The sequence below is a fragment of the Natrix helvetica genome (assembly GCF_964273705.1).
Source record: "Natrix helvetica genome assembly, chromosome: 2".
NCBI classification, from domain to species: domain Eukaryota; kingdom Metazoa; phylum Chordata; class Lepidosauria; order Squamata; family Natricidae; genus Natrix; species Natrix helvetica.
The window spans coordinates 168707400-168734403 of NC_138552.1; the positions used below are offsets into that span (position 1 = coordinate 168707400).

The 27004-nt window shown below is 38.4% G+C and overlaps 1 protein-coding gene across 3 annotated transcripts in view; it reads left to right on the top strand.

Moving 5' to 3' along the window:
* RIMS1 (regulating synaptic membrane exocytosis 1) overlaps positions 1-27004 on the top strand; it is a 317386-nt gene that overhangs the window by 174350 nt on the left and 116032 nt on the right. For all 3 annotated transcript variants that reach the window (XM_081940589.1, XM_081940585.1, XM_081940586.1), the window contains exons 3-6: positions 1330-1667; positions 5308-6182; positions 23378-23445; positions 25361-25471. In XM_081940589.1, coding sequence (XP_081796715.1) covers positions 1330-1667; positions 5308-6182; positions 23378-23445; positions 25361-25471 — 1392 coding nt within the window. The remainder of the gene's footprint in view (positions 1-1329; positions 1668-5307; positions 6183-23377; positions 23446-25360; positions 25472-27004) is intronic.

A 27004-nucleotide genomic window follows, 5' to 3' on the forward strand; every position in this document is an offset into this window, starting at 1 on the left:
ACAACAAAACCAGCAGATGATAGATAGATAGATAGATAGATAGATAGATAGATAGATAGATAGATGATAGATAGATAGATAGATAGATAGATAGATAGATAGAGTGTGTTTGTGTGTGTGTACTTTTTAGAAACCATTTTGTGTTCATTTATTTTCATTTATCCCATTTTACTAAGCTATCTATTTTCCATTTAATTTACTCATAAATAATTGAATGTAAGAATATAGATAGCTATAAATATGACTTCATAGATACATTCATGATCCATATTGCTAGCATATGATATTAAAACATGGTATAATATCTCCTATTTGGGTGGGCAGGGAGGAGGGGAGAATAATTTTTAAAAAGAAAGCAAACAAAGCTCTCTGGTGAGTGGTCAAATTGTCATGGCATCACATAATTATTCTGGTGATAAGAAATGTTGATCTTCTTAAATCTTTTCTAGATAAGGCAGAGCCTTTGTTTCTTTTTTTAAAATGACATTTGTACATTTAATCATCTGATTAAATTTAAATCTTTGAAAGTGGACTTGAGGCCCACAAACCTTTGATGTTTGATTGAAAGGGAAACAAGCATTTTACTGTACTGTATTAGTTTAGATGTGAATTCAACTAAATGGATGAAAGACCATCTCCGGTGTGAACACCATAACCCAAAGATCAGCTTAACTTCACACCATACATTAACAATGCTTATTATTCTGAGATCAGTCTTATTTTAATTCTCCCAAACTTTTCTAATCCTTTGTCAGTATGATTCAGCTACACAATCAAGGTGACTGCAAATTTTATTTTTATTTCCATGCCACCCCCAAAACCTGTTTTTTAAAATCATAGTAAACACTATCTGAGCAAGCCCAGTTTTGACCATTTTTGGCTAATAGCAGGACTCCAAGATCTGTAATAGGAAGGTATTTCACATTGTCTGGTGCATGAATCTCTTAAAGTGAAAATGCCAGAGTTTGAACTAAGGCACCTTCTGCATGCAGTTTCCTTGAAGTATAACCATCAATGCCTAGTGCAAAGTCATTTTTTTTCCCATAAACACGTGGGATTTGAATTTGGATATCCTCATTCCTAGTGTAACGATGATACCTCACTAATTCTTTGAATATTGAATGTATGGTGTGACAAAGCTCAAATATTTAAATATATACTATTTGATTATAATGTGCAAAAAGTAGCATATTGCATACATATTTTCTGAGAATGAGATCCAACACAAATTTCACAAAGTGAAAATCTACTATTTGTAACTGTGTGCGTAAAGTTGTTCCTAAAATTCAATATCAGATATTTAGACCATTTATCTTTCTTTATAACTAGGTTATGTGGGTATGCAACTTATGCCGGAAGCAACAAGAAATCCTAACTAAATCTGGAGCATGGTTTTTCGGGAGTGGCCCACAACAGCCATCCAGTCATGATGATACACTGAGTGACACAGCGACTGGTGCTGGTTCAGAATCTCCTAGAGAAAAGAAAGCTCGGCTTCAGGAACGGTCACGATCTCAAATACCCCTAAGCACAGCAGCTGCAACTTCACAAGAAATATCCGGTGTGCAAGCAAACAGAAGGAAAGCCCCAGAAGTGTCACAACAAACTATGGACTCGGAACAGAAACAAGCTGCTTCGAGATCTAGAAGTGAACCCCCAAGAGAGAGGTAATGTTGATGCTAATGGATTCTCCCTGTATAATTGTGGGGAAACCACAACTATAAGATTAGGCAGTGTGGAGGGTTTATTGCAAGTGAAGAAAATTATCTATCCTTTATCATAGAAGTTGATTATCAATGAATGAATGTTGATTGAGTAGAAGTTGATTGTCAATGGCTGAAGCGTCAATGAGAAAGGAGAAGAAAGGAAGAGATCCTTCAACAGCTACTCTTAAACATACTCAGCAAAGACTGAGGGAGGAATTCCAGTTTACTCTTCTACCAAATGAGAAGGGAAAGAGCAGAATAGGCTAGCCTAGGAGAAATCAGAAGATGGAATAAAAGAGAAAAATGACCTGTTTCCCCCACCCCAAATATACATGCACATGATCAACACAAGAGCTCACATTGGTTGACTTGGGAAAATCCATGTTTTGAATTGAGAAGAAAACCCACTGTTCATCCTGCTAATGTTGTCCTCCTACTCCTCTCCATAATGCATTCTTTCCTTTACATCTTTTCTCCCAGTGATCATACATGATGTGTTCTTGAAGAAATATATTGTAATGTGGTCATAGTGATTGCCTGTTTAGGGCATCTGTAGAGTCCATCCTAAGTGCTCCAGGAAGCCATGCCAGAAACTGGCATTCAGTGTGGCTTAACAATACACATAGTCTTTGACTCACAACCACAATTGAGGTTGAAATTTTTTGCTGCTAAGTGAGACAGCTGTTAAGTGAGTTTTGCCCTATTCTATGACCTTGCTTGCCACAGTTGTTAAATGAATCACTGCAGGTATTAAATTAGTAACATGGTTGTTAAATGAATCGGACTTCCCCATTGACTTTGTTTGTCCGAAGGTGGTGAAAGGGGATCGCATGACCTCATTACACTGCAACCATTGAAATGTGAACTAGTTGCCAAATATGAACTAGTTGCCACGTGAATTTTGATCACGTGACCATGGTGATGCTCCAGCGGTCATAAGTGTGAAAAATGGTCATGTCCTTTTTTCAGTGCTGTTGTAACTTTGAACAGTCACTGAATGAACTATTGTAAGTTGAGGACTACCTGCATGGCCAGTTATGCACATGAGAATTTAAGACTTAATTAATATTTACACGTAGCCATTAATAATGTGTGATTAAGCAAAGATGAAAAATGCACAAGGTACATCAAAACCCTTAAAATCATCAAATAAAACCAGCTAATATGGGTATCATAATACTCACAGTCTAAAAGAAATAAAATCTGATTTTTTTTTAAAAAAAAGATATACCAGTGCCAGAAATAATAAAGTAAACGTTATAGATGAATTCTTTATAAGGAAAGAATTTAATAATCAGCCTTCTATTTGTTGCCACTCTGAAATAGGGGTTTTGGAAATAGGGCCTTTAAAGAATGTTTAAAGCTGCAGGCAAATTTTGAAGGGGAGAAGAGAATCCTTCTGAAAAAATGGTTCAAAAATATTTAGTTAAAAAAAATTAATAGCAGTGTCAGGGTTCCAAGTAACATCCCTAATTAAAGAAGACTCCGAGGCTCGAAGTTCCTCAAAGTTCCATTTTATTAGAGATGTCATATTCTGGGAAAACCCAAATCTGAAAGCTTCCAGGGTTTCCCCACCCAAATGAAAGTCCAAACCCCTGCCCAGCACCCACATGTCTGTCACATGGACCAATCAGATACTGTCCCAACTGGAGGTACCTCCCAGTCATACCCTCCAGGTGCAAGGCAAGATATCCTTGACTCTCTGAGAAAGGAATGTTATCATGACTATATATCTCCCATACTCCATATAATCCCCCCTCCCATTTTCCCACAGCATTGAATGTGGAAGGCCTAAAGGCCTAAAGGACCAATGCAAATGATGGCTTCTAGGCCTGTCAAGTACTATGTAAAATTTGGTCTAGGAATAGTTTTGGAACAATAGCAGGTCATACATCTTTAATGTGACATCATTATATTGGAACAATCTCTTTAGCAAGTTCATTACCATATTTTGAACTATTACATTTTCCAGGTATTTTTAAAAAATGTTCCAATATAAGGAACCACAATAATCCATATGAGAATTTTCCAGTGTATGAATAACCTTAACTAAGATTGAATTCCAGATAGCATATTTGCCTAATTAAAAGATTTTAAAATTTAAAAAACAATATCGCACAACTATTTTGGCAACTCTAATACAAAAGGGTAATTAAGGATGTTAGAAAATTAATTATCCTGAACTGAACCGAATGTAATTTGATAACTATCCAGATATATATCATGGAAATCACTAAAAAAAGGGATCCAACATTTTCTTCTGCATCAGCAGGAGGCAGGTGTAACTATGGCTGTATGAAAGTGGTAACAAATCTTGCTCTATTCTTCCAAATATTGTAGGGTCAAAAACCCTGGCCCCCCTAATGACCAAAACTTCACTAAGAATAGTAGTAAAGAAAATCCTGACTGAATACTGTATTGTGCCTGGTCATATTGGATCTTTAGAACCCATGCACTTCCTAAAAGTGGGTCAGCTGGCCACGAACTTAATGTTCTTTTTTAGCAAGGGAAGAAATGAGCTCCTAGAAGATCCAGTGTTTGCTTGGTACAATTAGGAAAAAGTGGGAATTTCTATCTGAGTTATAATTACACTCAGTCACACTGAAACAACACTGAAGATATTGTTCTAACTGACATTTCTTGCTTGAAGAAATACATCATAACAGCATCAGTCGGCTGCAGACTAGCATTAATTTTCAGACAGGCATTAAGATAATTTTACACAAATAATTTAAACCTTTTATTTATTTTATTTATGTAGAATGCAGTGGAGTCTGCAGTTTTGGGTATCCCAGAATTTGTCTATGCAAGACCACTGTTGCATGGGCTGCCCTAGTTCCAGTTCTAAGTGCAACTCACAGTATTGGTTATCAGCTTTAAAGCTTACAAGGTGACTTGCACCTGTCTTTGAGGGCTTCTGACCATTCCACCAAATCTAACAGGATGGGCATACTCTTGGTCTCCTCTCTCAATCTGGCGAGACTAAGGAAATGTGTGTCTCCCTAAAATTCAAATGCCACCCTCTTGGCCTGGTCGCAGCCATCTTGTCGCAGCCAACTCGCCATGGCCAACTCTCCATGGGACAACTTGCTGTAGCCAACAGCTTGCCATGGGACAATTCCATGTGAGATAACTCAATATGATAAATATTATCCACCACTGTTTCTTCAATATTATTTTCATTTTGTCCATTTCGACAAAAATGGAAATAATCTCAAAGAAACAACCGCGGATAATTTTTATTGCATTGAGTTATCGTCCCATGGCAAGTTGGCGGCAATGAGTTGTTCCTGGCAAGTTGGCAATGGTGAGATGACCATGGCGAGCTGGCCACATCAAGTTGTTCCATTCCATCTTGGCCTTCTGGAGAGCTGTTAAAAACTGACTCCCCCCTGAGCATTGGAGCATGGGTGGGGGCTAATGTATATGTGTTATTATTGAATTGGAGTTTCTTTTTGCTAGCATAGGATTATTTTCATCCGTTGCTGGGGGGTTTCATATTGGGTGGATTGCTGTCTGCCCAGAGTTAGGTATTCAAGATGGGAGCTATATACAATTTCTAAATAAATAAATGTCTCTTCTTACCTCCTCATTATATCAGGAAGAAGATACCCACCACTTTTGAGCAAAATGGAAAAGGAGGTATGAAAGCTGAGCGCAAACGTGTGCCAAAGTCTTCACTACAGCAGAGTGAAGGACCAACAGATGAGAAGGGAAGTAAAGAAAGGCGTGATGGGAGAAGATTAGAGAAAGGGAGGTCTCAAGACTACTCCAACTTCCCTCCCCATTTTGAGGAAGGCAAGACAGTTAATGAAGAAAAACAGAGGAAAGAAGATGAATATACCAGATATAGAAGCGATCCCAATCTTGCAAGGTACCCTGTGAAACCCCATCCTGAGGAGCAGCAGATGCGCATGCATGCAAAAGTTTCAAAAGTGCGGCATGAGAGAAGACACAGCGATGTTGCCTTGCCTCATACTGAAGTTGAGGAGCCTGAGGTGCCTGAGAATAACCTTGGAAAGCATTCACAGTTGCAAGGAACTCAGGATATGAAATCCCATGTGGATGCCCAGAGGACATATCCAATAGAAAGAGCAGGTGATGTCAGGATTTCTGTTTCTAAACAATTAATTTCTCATGCCCCATCAACGCCTCGCCATAGCATGGTTCTCACAGAACATTTAGAATCCAAAAATCACGATTCCTTCAAAGCACAAACTCGCTTAGATCCCAGCTCTGCTATTCTCAGTCGGAAAGCAAAGCGAGAGAAAATAGAGACCATGCTAAGAAACGATTCCCTTAGTTCTGATCAGTCAGAATCAGTGCGACCCTCTCCCCCAAAACCTCATAGATCAAAACGTGGTGGGAAAAAAAGGCAGATGTCTGTCAGCAGCTCTGAGGAAGAAGGAGCATCCACTCCTGAATATACCAGCTGTGATGATGTAGAAATAGAAAGTGAAAGTGTCAGTGAAAAAGGTAAGTCTTCCTTTAAAAAAAAAAGAAAACAAAGAGAACTGTACAGTAGGGGTGGGTTCTAGCTGCTGCTACTGCCGGTTCGCTTAGAGATGCGCTGCGCACACACTTGATGTGTGTTATGCACATATGCACAGTACTAAAAAATTGCTGAAGCCAAAAACAAGATGGCGGCTCCATAGGTGCTGCCGAGAGAACCGGTTCAGGGGCGTGGCAGGCCTGGGTTGCTGCTGGTTCCAGCGACTCGGGCCGTCAGGTTACTACCTATTCAGCTGAACCGGTCCGAACCGGTAAGAACCTTTGCTGTACAGGCCTGAACTGTGTATGTGTGTATGTATGTATGCATGTTCTCCACACACCAATTATATATGGTTGTTATACTAGTGTTACTATGCTAATATGGTGAAGGTGTTCAAGGGGTAACTTTTTAAAATCTGAACTACTGCAAGCTCTTATGGATTGGGTTAAATCTTGGTAAGAGAATTATAGCAGTAAGGACTACATACATACTTAAGAGCTGCAGTAGTTAGAACGCAGTACTATAGCTTACTTCTGCTGACTGCCAGCTGCCTGCAATTTGGCAGTTTGAATCTCACTGGCTGAAGGTTGACTCAGCCTTCCATCCTTCCAAGGTCATTAAAATGAGAACCCAGATTGTTGGGGGGCAATATGCTGACTCTAAACTGCTTAGAGAAGGCTGTAAAAGCACTGTGAAGTAGTATATAAGTCTAAGTGCTATTGCTATACCTATTATACCTCCCTTCCTTTTTCTTGTTTTCCTCATCTCTTTTCTTCCCTGTCTTATGCGCAGTTTGTGTGTTTTGATGCTATGCACTTTTCTCCTCCCCCCCCCCCCAAAATTATTGCACTATGGATAGGATATTTACCTGTGAAGCAGTGTAGTTCATTCTATGATATGATAAGTGACATATGTTTTTGTTTTTTCCCCATTTCACTATATGGTTACAACAACTTGATTATGGATTCTCCACCAGTTCTCTGTACCACCAGTTGTAACAGAATACTTTAATCCCTACACCACACTGACTCTCTTTCCACTGATTAATATCAGACCACCATCCCCTCCACACACACCTGGTTGATTTTTCCCTTCTTTATTTAGATCATTTATAAACTTTTTTTCACCGCACGTTCATAACCAAAGAGGGAAAAACCCAAAGCTATTTTTCTTTATTCTGACAAAGAAAAGCAGTCCAGTTTTCCATGTTAAACTTAAAAGATTACATCCTTTCAATGTTCAGTCACATCTCAAAACTACATTGTAGAGTCCTGGCAATGACGTCGGGACTTTCCCCCGAGTCAGCCAGCAACAGCCAGGTCGCGTCTGATTGGTTAAGACGCGGCCTGGCTAAACGCGGGCAATTCTCCATTGCTTGATTGGCCGCCCTGCCTGACAGCTCCATATAAATAGCTGTCAGGCAGGGACAGCTCCCGCTTCTCTCCTGTACTTGTGTTCTTGCTGTTTGTTCTAATAAATCTGTTGACTTTGCCTCACGGCGAGAATTGCCCACGTTTAGCCAGGCCGCGTCTTAACCAATCAGACGCGACCTGGCGGTTGCTGGCTGACTCGGGGGAAACTCCCGACATCATTGCCAGGACTCTACATACATGGTACTCTTCCATGTTGAGAAAGGCTGTTGCCAAGTATAATGTGTCTGGTTGGGATAGGCAAAATGAGAAAACTGGGTTAGGTCTTTATCTAAGTCAAAGAACAAGATGATGCCATCCTGCTCTACCTGAAAGCACACTGAATTCTTTTTCCTCTATAAGAAAGATGATGTAGACTTTAAGACAATCTACAAAGAAGGATTAGATATAGGAAGAAGATAGGAAGAATTAGAAAGGAATTACTATACTCTTACTATATTTTCAGTATATCTCAGATGACTCTTTCTTTTTAATGGTACATTATTTGGGGACTGGGGGAACTCTACCCTCTTTTAGTATAAAAAACAAATGGGAGCTCTCTCTCTCCTCCAACAAGTTCTCATACTGTTGCTCTCCAGCAACCACCATTTCAGTCGATTGCCTCCTAGTAAGACTGGCCGTGATAGTCCACTATGAGAAGCACCATGAAAAATTTCGTATCTCTGACCATAGACTTAATTCAATCATCTGTACTACCTTTCTACATTGTTAACAATTGTTAATTACTTTAATGGCCTGTAAAGTAAAGGCCCTTTTACAATGTATGTATTTATAAACTAATGTCCAAGGTAAGATCAAGTTCGAAGAAAATTTGTCCCCTGAGTCAGTTCCAAAATCTATACCAACAGCTATCTTAAGCAAAGAGCTCTCGCTTGGAAGGTTTTTTTAAAGTTAAAACATGGATTCACAAAAGCCGTTTTTCCCCTCTGGTTGAAAACATGCTTCAAAGGGACATTTGGCTTACCCCTATCGCTCTGCAACGAGCCGTCAAAATAAACCGCAAAGAAAGGGAAAAGTTCCGCTTGAGTACACACAGCTCCAATCAACAAAACCTCCCGGCATGTAGCGCTTTTAAAATATTTCTTTTTTAATATTTGTTTTATATTTCAAATTAGAAAAAGAGGTCCAGTCTTTAAATGAATTAAAAAATAATAATACTCACAGCGATGAAAGAGGAAAGCTTTGGTCTATGTATCACCAAGAGTCACAGAAAAAGAAAGGTAGAAAAAGAAGACTTAATCCGTCCATTTTAAAAAGCTTGTAAAAATTCCTTCCATGAAAATAGCATATAAAAAAATGGGATAGCCACTGTCCAGAACCGTTGCAAGTTTAATTTCGCCACTTGATTCTTCTATTCTTCAATTTAAATCAATTTTTAAGGTTTTATAGGCAGTCTCTCTTTTAAAACAATGAAGATTCCTCACCAGCTGGAAACACTTTCACTTTCCATTCCTTCCGTTTTGGGGCCACTCCGACTTCATCAGCCTTGGCTGGATTTTTTGTCACCAGCTTGAAGAAATTTCTCTTGCTTCTTTCGGGGATTTTGCAATATCCCTGAGTCCAGCAAGACGTGTTGTTCCTGTTCACTGTCTCTTCGGGACACTTTAGATCCGTTTGGACCCCTCCCAGTGGTAAAAGTGTCAATTGCGATCTCAGAGCATAGAGACCGCACATCGTGGCATTGCGACTTCGGCCCCGCCCCTACAATCTAGAGAGATTGTAAACTTGCAGACAATATTTTCAGAATTACTAAAATTAACAAATACATATGAGAGAATTGAACAAAAATTGGAATTTTTGGAACAGCTAACAGAAAAATGTGATTGAAAATTTGATGATGTTCACCAAATGCAAAATGAGGGGATTAAAATCCAATGAATTGAAGTGGAAAATGAATATAAAAAGATTAAACTTGCTGACATTTATGGTAATTGGTTTGTTTTTGAAAATGCAAAGAATGGAATACTGAAAGAAGAAATAAATGGAGAGGAAACCTATTTCAAAGGGCAAGGCATAGAAGAAGAAGAAGAAAAAATAAAGAATTTATGGACTATGAAACTTTATTAACGAAAATATGGATAACACTGCTGACAACTAAAGACAAGTGGAATAAAGAAGCAGAAAGAGGGCATCAGGATTATATGAGATCTTACAAGCAAGGAGTTGCTAGGACTAGTCCATACAAAGTGGTTAAGAAGAAGCTTAGAAGATTGATACCACAAATGGCAGAGGACATAAGATTGTTTTGTTATTGGAAAGATACAGGTTGATAGATGGAAGAGTATAATTTAAAACTACTAGCTAAACCTAGTGAAATTTAATGATAATAGGTATAGTTAAATACAAAATTAATAATGATAATACTGTATACAATGTGTAGTGTTATGATAAGCAATAATTGGATATGAATATTGAATGATACTCAAGTTTATATATAAAGGTTAATAATAATAATAATAATAATAATAATAATAATAATAATAATAATAATAATAATAATAATAATAATAATAATAATAATAATAATAATAATAATAATAGAACTAAATTAGACACAGTTAAGTTTTGATTATTAGGGGGAAAATGTTATGATATAGAACAGCGATGGCGAACCTTTTTTGGCTTGCGTGCCACAAGTGGGGGGAGCGCAGGGGGGTCATGTGTGGGCGTGCCACACCCATAATGCAATGCGTGACCTCCCCAGTGCGCATGCGCACACAACACGCAACCCCCCATTTTTACATGCTTTTTTCGCCCTCCCCAGGCTCCAGAGGCTTTATAGGAGCCCGGGGAGGGCGAAAAGAGCCTCCCCCACCCCCCGGAGGCCCTCCGGAGGCCTCAGGGACCATCCGGAGGCTTCCCTGTAGCCTTCGGAACGCTTAAAATGACCCTCCGAGCAAACCGGAAGTGACTTCCGGTTTGCTCGGAGGGTTGTTTTAAGCATTCCGAAGGCTTCAGGGACTGTCCGGACGGTCCCTGAAGCCTTCGGAGCACTCAAAAGGATCCTCCGAGCAAACCGGAAGTGACTTCTGGTTTGCTCGGAGGGTCATTTTAAGCGCTCTGAAAGCATCAGGGAAGCCTCTGGACGGTCCCTGAAGCCTTCGGAATGCTTAAAACACAGCCCCCCCCCTCTCCTTTATATCTTGTACCTTGCTACCCTTTTCACTACTTTCCCTGTGTTCGTCTTCTAGGAGAGAGAAATGTTTTTTAATGAAGGCTTCAGCCTCCTGCACTGTATTAATTCTGATTCTATTTTCCTCCCAAAAGATCAACATTCCCTCTGACAATAACCATCTAAACCAAACTCCTTTATTGTATAATTTCTTTGATAAGGAAGAATACTTCATCCTTCTTTCTCTTATCTTTTTCGGAATTTGCTTAAGAATGGTGATTTCTTCATCTTTATATTTTAGTGGTCCCTCCCTTCGGGCCCCAAGCAACTCATCCCTTGTGGTCCTCCTGAGAAATTTAACATGTACCTCCCTTGGAACATTATGACTTCTAGCATATGCTGAATTAATCCTGTAAACCAGATCCATATCCCACCACAGCTGTTCTTTGTCTCTCTTAATGTATTCTGCTAAAATTGTACTCATAATATCCTTAAGGTCTTCATTTTCTGTCTCTGGTAGGTTCTGGAATCTGAGAAAAAAGGACATTCTTTCAAATTCTATTTTTGCCATAAAGTTTTCTAGGTCTACATTTCCCTTCCGGATTGCCTTAACCTCCTCCCCCAGCCCAGCTGCTCCCTCCTCCAACACCACAATTCTCTGTTTGTTTTCTGAAATATGATGTTCAACATCTCTGAGTTCATTTTTGAGATCTGTCACCTCTTTTTTCAACTCATTTTGACCCCTCATAATTTTTTGAAACATTTGGGTAACAGATAGCTCTTTTGGGCTCTCTCCAGACCCTTCTTGTTGTAACAATGAAGTAATTTTCGTTTGCTGCATGCTTGGACTGGAGGTGGCAGACGCAGGAGCCGAAAATGACTTGCCCATTGGTGGTTTCTTAGGCCCCATTTGTCTAAGTTCAGATATGTATATAAGTCTTTTACAAAGAAAATGGCGTCAGCGGATTGCGCAGCTGTGTCGGTCCAAGGAGGCAGGCAAATCCAAAAGCGAAGAGTTAATTCTCCTTCACAGTTCCAAGGCACCAAGGCACACCAGAAAGGGGAAAGTTGAATAATCATAGTCCAGAAGGCGACGTAATGGGGGGGGGGTGTTCCCGGTCTCCCTCAGAGAGGGTAATAAAACAAAGCAGAGGTTTTTTCCCCCCGAAGGTAGTTTCAAAAGACAGGCTTCATTTGTAAGTGCAAAAATAAAGACGGAAGGGGGGCATTTTGGGTCCTTTCACAGGGAGAAGAACGGAGATCTCCATAAAGTTTTTTTTAAAAAAAAGACAGCTCAGCAATCATCTCTTGCAATGTGATAGTGATCTTTCTCACATAGTTAGTTCAAGTGACGAGTCAGCCTTTGTTCTCTCTCCATTCCAATATAGAGAGAGATAGTTCAAATGCCGCTTAATCGGAGGGGGGGGGGTAAAGAGAAGAAACAACCCCCTCTAATCTTCAGTTTCAAATAAGTTGAACACGAACTTACAGTAGTCTGCTGCTTATCCTTTAATGACGATTAAGGAGATCAGGATGGCTCCCCCGCCACCAGCATTCAGCCGCTCTTCCTTGGATAAACTCCTTCCTTCTGGAGCCCATTCAGCGAAAGGGCGGACAGCCCGAAGCTGTCCCCCCACCTCCGCTCCTTGGCTCCTAGGCGAGGCTGAAAACGCCCCCGCTGGCTGCCGCCACTTCCGGAGAGTTTCAGTGAGCCACCCTTTGGCAGGAGACCCCTCCAAGGCCCCCTGTGCTCCTTACGGAGCCAACCGAGGAGTCGAGCGGCGAACAGCACATCCGTCGCCAGCAGGAACCAGAAGTGATCTCCCTTAGTATTTTTTTATAAGATCTAGCTACTAGGTCATCCTTATTCCCTTCTTTGTGCTTTGTCCAATTTTTCTGAATTCTTCTGAAGGTCTGGTCCCCAGAATCTAAGTTGAGATCTGGTCAGTGCACTTGAATGGAGGTATGCCAGATGAATGTACATCATTTATTGAGCTGAGGTTAAAGGCAAAGCAAGTTGCTCAGAATATATGTACTTGATTACTGCACACCTTAAAGTTGTTGTCAACTCTTAATGACCATATAGATACATTTTATCTATAGGGATACAATAATCTGGTCCTTTAGATCTTACAATGGTGCACTCATCACTATTGTAATTGAATTTATTCACCTTGCTGCTCTTCTTCTCTTTTATTCCACTTTTTCTATTTGGAGCCTTCTCTAGAGAGCTAGGACTTTGCATAATGTAATGCATACTTACAACCACCCAAAGAATATTTAGCTAAATGAAATCCATATGCTTTTGCAATGATAATTTCCAAAAGCAGTTTTGAGTACTGATTCACCATATATACCAGTGGTCCCCAACTTTTGTGGTACCATGATTTCTTGGAAGACAATTTTTCCATGCACCATCGGAGTGAGAAGGAGGAGTGTCCAACCTAGATCCCTCACATGTGCGGTTTACAGTAGAGTTCATTTTCTCTATGAGAATCTAATGCCTGATTATCTGAGGTGGAGCTGGGGAGGGACTGCAAATACAGGTGAAGCTTCGCTTGCTCACCTGCTTCTCATCTCCAATTGTGCAGCTCTAACAGGCTATAGATGGTACTGGTCCATGACCTGGGGGTTGGGGATCTCTGATGTATATATTCACGAGTATGAAGTTGCAAAAAAAAATTTTTTTGGGCAAGTCATGAAGAAAAAGCCCTCACGGACAGTAGACAGTGATAGCAATAATTGGTGTGACAGTCGTCATCATCATCCTAGTGCTTTCCCCCATAAGTGCAGGATCTGCTTTTCAGATCAATATGGATCAAATTAGTCTGATAATAGATGCTACAATTTATATTTTTATTTAAGAACTAGGTGATAACCCAGCGTTGCCCAGGTATTTATTTATAGGGGGAAAATGTCCGGACCACATGTAATTTCTAATGTTGGATTTTCCCCCTTACCAGATGGAGCCACCTTGTGGAGTAATGTGAATCCGTTACCATGGCAACTCCACTGCTCTGTATAGTAAAAGCCATTTTACGGCAGTAGAAGCCATTTTAAGGCACAACAGTCTGTGTCTTAACAGAACACCCCCCCCAAGGGGTGTTAGGGTTGTCTTATCCCCACAGTATTTGTTTCCAGAGAGTAAGTCATCTGTGTACCAAGTTTGATTGAAATTGCTCGAGGCATTCCAGAGTTATGCTGGAACATACACACACACAGCCATTTAAATATATATATAGATATATACGTGTGAACAAAAAACACTATATATCTAATTGTGTATGTTAGCTGATGCAATCACAATGTATATTTCCTTGCCCATCATCACCACTCCCTGCTGCACATACCTCACATCTGCTTGGGAGGATTGGGATGCTATGAAAGGAAGACCGAGGGCCTACATCTGTCCAGGTGACATTAGATTTAACCTAACATGAAGTGAAGCAGTATATTTGTAGTACATTATCAGTAGGCAGCATGAGCAGGCAATAAACAACAGGCAAGATTGGATGCTTCTAGAGAATCAACTCTGCAAATATTTTTTCCATACTTTTGTCCTTAACTTGAATATTTAAAGAAAGAAGAGAGTAGAAGCAGTGAGAAAACAGATTACAAATGGGAAATGATAACTTTTGGATCCTTGGCAAAATTCTCTGACTGAAGCAGAGTTAATTGCACAATAAACACTTTGCCTGGAAGTATCTTTCTCAGTTTCTGGAATAACATAAAAGCTGTTCTCACTAGACCTTCAGCTGACAATGAAGCCAGTTCCCTAAACTCTGCTGAGCAATAATGGCTCGCAACATTTTTTAGGGTAGTTCAAATAAACAAGATGTAATCTGGAACATAAAGCTCTTCTCAAACATATTTCAAGAGTTAAGTTAAGAGTTTACTTTCAAACCCCAAATGTACTTATTACAAATTCCTCCTCTGAGGATTATTAAGAAAATAGAAAACCCGGATGAAATAAAGCCAGTGTTCAAGATTCACTTTGCAGCCTATTTGGCAATATTTCATTAGTCTTATATTTTAACATATTGATTAAAAATAAAATGGAAGTATTCATTGGGACACAACAGTCAGTCCAAACTAATATTACCAATCCCTATTTTCCCTTGCAGCTAAAAGTTACTACAGGTTGTCCTCGACTTACGATCACCATCGAGCCGAAAAATTATGTTGCTAAGTGAGTCAGTTGTTAAGTGAATTTTGCCCCATTTTAAGACTTTTCTTGCCACATTTGTTAAGTGAATCACTGAAGTTGTCAAGTTAGTAACATAGTTGTTAAGTGAATCTGGCTTCCCCATTGACTCTGCTTGTGAGAAGGCCACAGAAGGTGGTCACATGACCGTGGGATACTGCATATAAATATAAGTCAGTTGCCCAGCATCTGAATTTTTATCATGTGACTGGGGATGTTACAAAAGTCTTAAGTGTGAAAAACAGTCATATAAGTCATTTTTTTCAGTGCTGTTGTAACTTTGAACAGTCACTGAGTGAAACGAGGATTACCATATTTTTCGGAGTATAAGACACATCTTTCCCCCCCCTCAAAAGAGCGTGAAAATCTGATGCACCTTATACACTGAATACAGTATATGGCATCCCGAAACCCTGCCCCCTTCATAAAAATGGACACACAGAAGGTTTGGGAGGCCTGCAAAGTGCTCCTGTGGGCTGGGGAGGGCAAAAACGAAAGGAAAAAAGGGTTCATTTTTTGCTCATTTGTGTCATCCCAGGCCCCAGGAGCACTATACAAGCCTCCTAAAGGCTATGCATGCCCCTTTTGGGGGAAAAACAGGCCCTTTTCGTGAAAAATGAGTCTTTTTTGCTCATTTTTGCGCCCCCCCTACCCTCAAGGGCACTTTGCAGGCCTCTCCAACTCTCTGCATGCCCCGTTTTTCACAAAAAATGAGGCGTAGAGGGTTTGGGAGGTCTGCAGAGTGCAAAATTTTTTTTAAAATTTACCTCTTCAAAATCTTGATGCGTCTTATATTCCAGTGTATCTTATACTCTGAAAAATATGGTACCTGACAAAGAAGGAGTAAGATGAAGAGGATCACAGGAGCCAGAACTTCAAAACTTGAAGCCAGTAGCTTTCTGGCAATCACTTGCAACTACTTTGGGACTCATCCCAAAATTTAATCTGCTGATGAAATTTTCTTTTTCCTTTCCTTTTTGCAGTGAAAACAAATTGTGCCTTTTATTAATGAGAATAACGTCCTTGACAGGTTGAAAATTCAGTGGGTACATAGAGGACGTTGTACACATATAGTGTGGATTTCTTTAATCTATGCCAACATGAGCCTAATCATAGCTTGGCCTAGAAAATGTTGATAAGGATTAGGTTTGTTCCTCATGACAATATTTAAAAAGTATTAAATACTATATCGAATCTGGCCTGTTGTTGGCTTTTTTGCTTTCCATAGAGGCAAATGAGGTCAAAAGAAGAAAAGCAATGCTGCGTAATGAAAGTTGACCTGATGCAGTAATTTAACTCCTCTCCCCTCTTTCTGTGTATACGATTGTCGGGTAAAATAGCTTAGTAAAGCGAAGAAACTACCTTTTAAAATGCCCCTTCAGAGTTAAAAAGTATTTCAAAGAAAGATTCTCTGAAGAAATCCATGCTGGAAATATAGTTCAGTATCAGTGATAGCAGGGGTGAAATTCAGCAGGTTCTGACAGGTTCTGGAGAACCGGTAGCGGAAATTTTGAGTAGTTTGAAGAACCGGCAAATACCACCTCTGACTGGCCCCAGGAGTGGGGAGAGAATGGGGATTTTGCAGTATCCTTCCCCTGCCATGCCCACCAAGCCACGCCCACAGAACTGGTACTAAGAAAATTTGAATTACACCACTGAATGAGAGGTACATAGCCTTCTGAGAGCAGGGAGAGAGTCTACTCGTAGACAGATTCAGAGGTTTCTATTTCTTCTGTGTTAAGTGTTTGTTTCTTGAATATTTATTGCAACAAATATTTCTGCCTAGTTTCTTTCTCTTAGTTTATGCTGCCTTTAGTTTTAGTATGTTCATGGTCAGGTTTTCATATTGTTGTCCTTTAATATAACATTGGTACAATTATTTTTCATGGTTATGTTAACCAGCTTGGGCTTGATTTTTGAGAAAAAAAATGTGGTAGAAGTAAAAATAAATGATATAATCTTGTCAATGATTAGATGCCAGTTAGAGGAATAAGGATGGAATAATAATGCTGCTCTGCCACTAAGCAGAGAAAGAAAAGAATATGAATTCAGCTACCGTTGAATTTATGGGCAATAAACAGTAAATATGGATGAATAAGAGGATTTATAGGTTGAGAATTAGAAGGATGACGGGTTCAGTGTATCAAATGAATCAAAACCCAAAAATGAAGACAAGGAAGAACTAAAATAGGAAAGTATATTTTAAAGAGTGAGCAGGTAGAACAATTAGAAGGGAGCAAGACAATATTTCTGAGAAACTTCATCATTGGTAGACTGATTAAAAGAGAGAAAAGTATTGAAGTATTACAATGTTGGAGACTGATGAAGAAGGCAGGAAATAAATCCATGCAATAAACTAAATGGGTAAGTTAGAAAATACAAAAAAGTACAGAGCAAGAGGATTAGTGTTAGGTCTGGATTTCTATTTCTATTTTTCTCAGCCACCCCCGGCTCTGGAGGCGCATGCGGCTCTTTCATCCCTCTGCTGCGGTTCTCTGTCGCCAGTCCCCACCACAATTTTGAGAGGAGCTTCCAGTTTGGGGTGGGGGTGGGGAAAGCAGGGCATGCCAGGAAGAGACTCTATGGCATGGGGCAGGTTTTCTGGTCAGCTCCACAATTGATAGGGCTTTCAGTTAGGACAGGTAGAGGAAAAAGGTTGCTGCGCTAGGAAGAGACTCTATGGTGGGGAAACCGGACTTCCGGTCGGCACCAGAATTGAATGGGGGGCTTCCGGTTAGGACCTTTGGGCTCTTTGAGTGTTTAAGGTTGCTGACCCCTGACCTAGATCCTCTCATCTGCTTTTAGTCTGGAACCTTAAAGATGTGTTGGGTCTAGAAGATGAAATGCAGCACATCTAGGGAGCCTTAGGTCAGTTGGATAAATCAACAAAGGCTGCCATCAGTGGTGGCATTCAGCCGGTTCTCTCTGGTTCGGGCGAACCTGTAGCAGTGACTGCGGGAGGCTCCGCCCATTCACCTCAACAGCATGCGTGAGCACTGCGCATGTGCAGAAGGTGGTGCACAGACGTGGCACGTGCGCTCACATTTGCAAACTGGTAGGGAAGGTAAGTGAATCCCACCACTGCTGCCAATGAAAGTTTCCTTACAGCTCTTACTGACCACATGACTTTGCGTGTGAAATTTTGAAGAAACACCTCTGGGCTGGATTGTTCCAGAGTTAAATCTGTGCCTGCCTTGGATAAGAGAGTCAGTTTAGTCTAGGGGGAAGGTTCTGGCCTAGAAACCAGGAGTCTGTGAGTTCTAATCCGACTTTAGGCATGAAAGTTGTGTCGGTGACTTTGGATCAGTCACAGGGTTGTTATTGTGAGGAAATAGGAGGAAGAATGAGTATTAATTATGTTTGCCTCCTAGAGTTACTTATTAAAAAAGTAATACAGGCAGGATAAAAATCTAATAAATAAATAAGTACCTGGGAAGGCATCTGTCATTCACTTGCCTATAGTCTAGTCCATTTTTGCAGACTTAGCTTTTCCAAACTGACAGTCCCAAAGAGAATTTCACAGAGACAGCAGATCTTCTTGATGCAGTTCAGAAAACAAAATGGTAACTGAATGAATGCCTGTGAATTTTATTTGATGCTTGGACGGTGTTAATTTCAGTCCAACCGAACTTAATAAGGGAAGAAAAACTGGTTTCAGTGTTAGTAGGGTGGGGTAAGATCTTTTGCATTATATACTGCCTGTGTTTTCAGACCCCAAGCAGATAAAGCATTTTCCAGTTTCTGCAATGAAACAAATTGCTTCGTGAGATCCTTAATGGGAGCCTCTGAAAATGATTAAAGATGCTCCATAGGCAGTGAGCCTCTTTTTTAGCACTGTGTGGACTGTGCATGGATTATTGCAGTAATAAGTGCTCACTCTATACTGCAGAGATTTGTATTTATGGCAGGTGCTCCGATGGCCCTAACTGATGTTAGCCTTGTAGAATGTTTGACATTGCAGAATCCTTTGGCACAAGCTCAGGAGACAAGGACTACAGGAAACAAGGGCTCCTTTATAGACTCACTTTGTACTGATTTGGTTTTGGGTGTTTCCCCGCACCCTTGCGATTATGGTTTTGCTACAGTCTGAGGCTGGAATTCAGCAACCTGCTCAGAGCTGGTTCTGCTTATTAAGGCACTGTGAGCTGATGCTGCTATGTTTGCTGGTTTCCTTCAGTTTCTTCTCCATTCCTTGCATTCAGGGGCAGGTAATCATGTGGTCCTCTTGGATTGAAAGGCTGTGGGGATATCTGTAAAATATTATTGTCAATAACTTTTGAGTTTTGGAAAGGGATGGTCTTTGCAATGAGGCCAAAGCACTGTTTATTTTTATATTTTTATATTTGTGTGTGTGTGTGTATGTATGTATGTGTATATTTATATATCTATATGAATCTCCAAACCATTTTGTTCTTGAGTGTCCCTTTCATTTTGAATGTTCTGGATTTCTTTTATGTGTATTTTTTAAAAAAATATTGTTTGACTTTTAATGTGTCCTTCCAGCATAAATACGGTGTGTATATGTATGTGTGTACATAATTATAAAAATAACCTGCCTATAAATGCAATTCTGGATCAGTGCAAATGTTGATTATGTAGATATATGATTTTGCATGTTAATGAAATTAGAAATTTCAGGAGTTTTGATGGCCAGGGATATAAAACAATTCGGATATTATTTTTAACAGATCTGTTTAGACAAAAGAGAGTTCATGTACCCAGCTTTTCTTGATTCATTGTGATTAGTACATTTCATAGCTTTCATTCAAATATCAGTCTGCAGTCTGCATATTCTAATGCAGTATACTTTTGCAAAATCTTTTTATGCAGTATGTTCAATTCATCTTGTTTCTATTTTGTATATCCTTTGTGGAGATATTAATATATTTGTTAGTTGGCCCCGTATGCAATAGTTTAAAGTCATGAAAATCGGGATGGGTCGCTTATCCTAGTCAAACCCACTTTGGTTAGTATAGTAAAAATGGTGAAGTAATAATATTTCCATATGAAGAATAATATAGAAAATATAAAAGGATGAGGATTGAGAAATTAATCATATAACAGTGGTCAGTTATTTAGATATTATTTTTAAAGTATTAATTATGTGCATCTTATTTGGACAAATGTCTATCCCTAAAGGAATTCAGGTGCCTTGAGAGATGTGACAGGTTTGAGCTTTAATATTTACAGAACATTATCTGTAAATTTCATTTAGTTGCAGAAGATTATATGTGATTTTCTTTCCTGTTTAAATCAAAACTTAAAAAGCATATAGCGCACACCTCTGTGCCAAGTAGGAGACTTTAATGTCAGACCAAGACAAAGAGAAAGTCTCCTAGATTAAGGTCTGATCCAAATATTTTATAAAATGTCAGTAGCAAAAGGCATTAATAACCCTATGGTAGAAGTTTAATGTGGACTGAACAGATTATCTTATGAATATCTTATTCACTTACACTTACAGTGTATCTGAAGACTTTATCCATTCTGGTGCTCTGTATTGTTATTTGTGCAATTTGATCCATTCTGTTGTTGTTGTTTCCGATAAACTGAATCTGGTTTTACCAATAGATGCTTGTGTGGTGTTGCTCATGGTCCCTTGATGCAACTGCCAGGAAGCAGTGTTCAGGTGACCAAAGAGTAAACTGGTAAGGTCTCCCCCTTCTGGTTAGTTAATATTAGCTAGCTAGTTGGACGGCAACACTGATTTACCTTAAGATGTCAAGTGTTAGCATGTTTGCTACATGATAACTCTTGCTCTTACATATTCAAAACGGAAAACATACTAGATAAAGATTCTGCACAGTCAGCAACCGCTCTCCATCTAAAACTTTCAAGGGGACTGACTGATTTGTGTGGGCTTTTAAACGATGTGAATGGAAGGAAATGGGCCCAAGAGTTATCTGGAAAATTGAAAGTTCACTTGTCAAAGTCAGGGTTTTTCCGTTTTCCCATCGCCCTCAGGTTACAGTTTTCTGTGTGCATTTTTATTTGATAAAACAGTTTTTCATCTGGGACTAATGTATCCTCCCTGCATGCACTGTTTTAGTCTCTTGTAGCTCACGGTAATTTGCAGGAAGATGTTAAGGATAAATTTATGACCAACGTGTAGTTTTGAAATGACCTTTCTCTTTCTCCACATTGCAATAAATCATGCCTATGCACAGTATGAGACCTATCTCCTCTCCCATGTATGCCCTTTTGGCCGCCCTATACTTCATTGACATTGCCTAACTTTGTCACCTCTCACCATCCGAGGTGACCTTTGCCCTCTTCTTCCTCCCACTGCTGACAAGGTGTGCTGGTTGAGGCAGTTGCAAGACTTCTAGAAGGCTGTTCAAAGGCGTATTATTCAGCCTCCCCAAAAGCCTCATTCAGCCTCCCCAAAGCTTCACCTGGCCTCCCTAAAGCTTTACCTCATCTCCCCAAAGCTTCACCTGGCCTCCCCAAAGCCTCACTTGGCCTCCCCAAGCCCTCACTCAGCCTTCCCAAAGCTCATACATTACCTTTTTAAAGTCCAATCTAGTTCTTAAATCACTGTTTACTTATTCTACACTTGCAGTATATTAAATATTTAAATAAAGAGCATGACAGTGAAATAAGTGTAATAGCAGGAGCAGGAGCGATAATAATAATAATGTATGAATAACGGTGAACTATATATTCTGTATTTCAGCCCTATAAAGTTCTTTTGTATTATTGTGACTATTGTAACCTAGGTGGAGATAGAATGAAGGGGTAGTGGCTTTTATTATATAATAAGTTCAAAACCTATGTATTTATTTATTTAGAAAATTTACATTTTACTTGTGTTTTTATTGCTTATAGGCTGCCTAGAGTTGCTATGAGCAAGTAGCAACTCTAGGCAGCCTATAAGCAATAAAAACACAAGTATAGAAAAAATAAAAAAAAATAAAAAACAACAACTCCCACCCCAGTGACAACACACAAATGAGCCATTTGATGAGTTCCATCCCACTCTGGGTTCTTCATGCCTGCTGGCATTCATAGTGATATGAAGATTGCACAGCCTGTATTGATTAACTACTGAAACAACAGTGCAAAACTTATGTCATACTTAATTAACAGTAATAGTGCATACCTATAAGTACCTGCACAGAACTATTAATTTATTTATAAAATCTACATCCCACAGAAATTGAGCAATATATAATATGGCAAAATATTAAAAACCTCTAAGATATAATTAGAACGAAGCATCATACAATCATGAAATTCCTCAAGTTAAAAAAAGAGTACTTTTCTATTTATTTAAATGGAACCACCTCCAGAGAAATGTGTATACAATTGGCACCATTTTTTAAAAAACAAAAAGGATTTTCTGGATTTAGCAGAAACTTGTATATTGAATTTCTATTCTTAAGAGACTCAATTGACTGTTGCAGTTAGTTTATTTACTTTTATTGCTTAATACACTGACAGATCTATAATACTCTAGTCTTCATCATAATCCTTTTTTTCTTTCTACTTTTTACAACTACGCATCATCTGATCTAATTCATAGTCTAATATCTATTCAATTAAATAATTCAATACATGTCACACACAGTTTTGTTAGTGTCTTTTTATTACTTAGTAATACATATTAAATACTAATTATTATTGTCATTTCTGTTAGATGTTCTTCAGTTATCACTAGTAATTTGAAAGCCATATGAAGAATTATGGTATTGTGGGGTAAAAAATTATTATTATTTTTTTCATAATAATTATTCAAATATTAATCTAGATTCAAGATGCTGATTTATACCTTTCATTTTAGAATTAAATGCCCTTGAAGTAAGAACCAGTAAGAAGTACCTTTGAGCAAATAATTACAGGATATGCTATGGAAATTAATTCTGTTTGAATTGTGTTTAAATCAATGGGATAATTAATCATGGCTTAGTTTTCTATGAGTTTAAAGAAATTATGTAGAACTAACTTTATCCTAGATCCAACGCTCTATATATTTGCAGTACATGCATTTAGTGGTCCTTATAAAATATTAGTACATTCATATAGATTTTCAGAATTTGGGCGGTAAAATTCAAATAGCTTACATGTAATGTAAAGTGCCTGGTCTTATTGGTTTTTACAAATATTTATAGGAAAAGGGTAAATAGGTATAGAAAATTTTGACAGCTACATCATGCAAAAGGTGGAAATCCCCCCAAATCTCACAACTTTTACAGAAAAAAAACCATCAAAAGTTTAGAAATAGACATTGGCAGCTTTTAGTTTTACATTATATCATCAATATATTCAATCAACTTTTATGTCACTTCCAACAATTACAAGATCACTATATTTTTAATGCTTTTCTTACAAATATTTTACATTATATTTCTGGACTCAGATGCAATTTATTCATTCATATATTTTTCCTAATAAGAGAGAATATATATTTCTTTCTGTTTATAACTCTTCCAGGTGACTTGGATTATTACTGGTTGGATCCTGCCACATGGCACACTAGAGATACATCCCCTATTAGCTCGGTAAGAAATCTCCCTCCCTCCTTACCCCATTGTTTTGTTAGTTTAAATTAAAGAATAATATTGTTTCATAGCCATTTTATAAGAAATATTTATAAACATTGGATCTTAGGGTGTTTTCCATCATTGGAGTAATGTATTCTGTTTATAGAAGTCTTCAAGCGAAGTTCATAATAGTGAAAGTGAAGGAAATAGTTTTAACTGATTCCAGATCCTCTTGAAGAATCCCACTTACTCAAGAGTAAGAACCGCAAGAAGAAGTTTATAGGGTGCTGTTATTTATTGCAGCAAAGAGTCCATTGCCTGTAGTAAACATATGTACAAAAGCAGAATGAAATACAGGTAGTTCTCAACTTGCGATCACAATTAAGCCCAAAATTTATGTTGCTAAGCGAGAAATTTGTTATGTGAGTTTTGCCCCAGTTTATGACTTTTCTTGTAACATTTATTAGGTGAATCACTGTATACAGTTTTTAAATTAGTAACAAGGATGTTAAGTGAATCTGGTTTCCTCACATTGACTTTGTTAGAAGATTGCAAGAGGGGATTGCATGACTCCGAGACACTACAATCATAGGTTTTCAAGCATCCAAATGTAAATCATTTGACCATGGGGATGCTGCAATGGTCATAAGTGTGAAAAATGGTCATAAGTCACTTTTTTCAGTGCCATTGTAACTTTGAATGGTCACTAAATGAGAGCTGCTGTAAATTGAGAACTACTTGTATATTGGGGTAAACATCATAAAGGTGTGTCCCATATATATTTCTCCAAGCCAAATTCAAATCCAAATTATGTACTATTTTGTATTCAGTTTTTCCATGGTAGGTAGGATGGATGGATGGATGGATGGATGGATGGATGGATGGATGGATTTAGGATTGAGCCTCGTTTCTTCATAATTCAATTGTTCAATTTTGTAAATTTCACTTCCATCTGAGCCTGCTCTTATGTTACTAGAACAGTCCCGCTGGTACAGCAGATTTGACCTCTAATGGAAGTGTTTTGCCAATGCCTTCTTTCTGCTCTCCAGACATGGATTTAGAGGCAAACTGAGAAGAAGAAGAAATCTTCACTTTTCATTTAACTGGTGAAATTTGACAGAAATTTAAGCTCAGTAACTGGTAACCTGCAAAGGTATAGACTTTCTGAGTTACGTTGTAATCCACAAAACATACTGCAAACTGGCAACCAAAAGATCTTTATAAAGTATTTTCATAATTAGAAAACAAACAACAATAAGAGAACACAGGTTCAGAGGAAAAAGGACTGTGGGTAGGTTCATCCAAAGATTGAGCCTCAGGAAAAATTACTATAAAAAGAATCAAACAAAACTTCCAGCTCCTGCAAATTAAATGTAACTGTGCTCTCTGGTTACTTACTGCACCTACCAGTCTGAGTGCAGTTATTTTTTTAATTTTTTTTAGATGATTTACACTCCACAATTCTGAAATGATTTTAGATCCATTTCTTTCTGAGTCATGTAGAGATTCAATGAACAAACCATTAAATAAATTCCTTCCCTGCTACTTAACCTGGTTGACAATGGAATGGTATTGTCTCCCATAAATTTCCTTACTAAAAACAAAAGGAATTGGGTTTCATTCAAGTGTGTGTATTTGTGCGTGTGTATGTTGTACACTTCACTGTAATAGGGATCTCTGGAATTTGTCTTGTTAAAGCTGTCTTTTGTGAGCTGAAATATACTTACTGGGTTGCAAGTTGTTAAATATGATTTTCATTTTTTGGTTGTTAAACATAATGCAGTTTTTTTTAAAAATTCTGGAGATAACAATCCACTTAAATAATGAGTGCAAGTAATAAGAATAGGTGATCGCTATATAAGTAGAGACCCAAAATCTTTACCACAAAAACAATTTCTCGATTCATTTGTTTTCCTGTATTTGTATGTAATAGCATCCTGTAACTTGGCAACCATCTAAAGAGGGAGATCGGCTAATTGGTCGTGTTATTCTCAACAAAAGAACAACTATGCCAAAAGAGTCAGGTGCATTACTGGGACTCAAAGTAAGTGCCTTGGAAACTATACTGTAAACTAATTTCCATTAATCTTTTGTAAGAAAACTGACCCTTGGTTGAAATTGAGACTCTTTTTAAAGCAAGGTTTTAAAGTAGTTTATCATTCAAGTACTATCCTGAGATTAAAAAGAAGAAGCAGAAGTTAAAGTTAAGCTTATTAATTTTTAAAGTTGAGTTCACACAATTTGCATGGCTAAATTGTATTTTGCCAGTTTGTGGCTCTAGGTATAGTATTACCCAAACAGCGAGGTTAAGTTATCGTACAGTGCATTGTTCAGTTCCCTTGGATTTGAATTGAACTGTACATTAGTTAATAATTGGTTAGCATTTGGGTTAAATATTAAATTGAAGCTGATACAAAAATGTGATCTTTTCTGGAGTGCTGCCTCTTCAGAGTACTTGGGGTAGATACAAATGTATTTATAATTCAGAGATAGCCTACAGTTAGGTCAGTAACCAATCAGGTTTTTTCCCCTCCATGAATTCCTAGTTTTTAGAAGTATATACATATATGTAAAACTAAATTCCAGATTCCTTGTCATGTAGGAGGAATACTACATATACCCCACTGAGGGTATATCATGCATTTTAATAGCCAATCACATTGAATGCTCCATACTTCTGATTGTTCTTGGACTGAGTCGAGAACCAGTGGTTTCTCTTTGCTGCCTTTCTAGATCCTCACCCAAGTGGTTTGAACTTTGACTCTAAGAAGAGCTGGTAGAATGGGCAAAAATTCTGTATCAGTCATTAAATAATGTTATTTAGGTCCTACAAAGAATCCTAGGAAGTATGAATAATAATTAGCCTTATTCTGTACCATGACTGTCATCCTGAAAAAATAATATATCAATATAGTTATGTTTTACGTTTGGAGTCAATCATAATACAGGTTAAAAACTTTAAGGAAATTATGTCAAGCTTTCTGTTGCTGTGTTCCTTAAACTTCAGCCCTGAAAAGCAATGGAACTCAATAGTGAAGAAGGTTCTTAGGGCTAATGATTAAATTTAGGATTGTAATGTTCACTGGGCTTAGTTTTAATTCTTGCAAACATACTGCTCCATTTAGTTGGGTTCTTACCAGGGACCCCAACATACAACTTAACCGGAGAACTCACCAAATAACTCGATAGCTCATAGAACATGCAACTTTAATGCCCTGAGAAAATCAAAGGCTTAACAATTGTGAAAGATGAAATCACAGTCTAATGTGACATTGCAACATTCTTGCCTCCATACATCCAACACTGGCAGAGTATTCATTGAAGCTTTAAAGCATCAAATCTAGCCAAGAGTATACAACTGGAAAAAGCTAGAATCATGGAATTGATGGACCTTTGCCACACCACTTACTTTCAATTTGATAGATAGATACATAAACAAATTAGAAGATACTGTATGCAAACACCACAGCAGCAATCTGTGCAATCTCTCTTAAACAATCCCTAAATCCAATAACTACAAAAGGCACAAGAGGAATTGTTTACAACATACCATGTAAAGATTATGAAAATCACTATC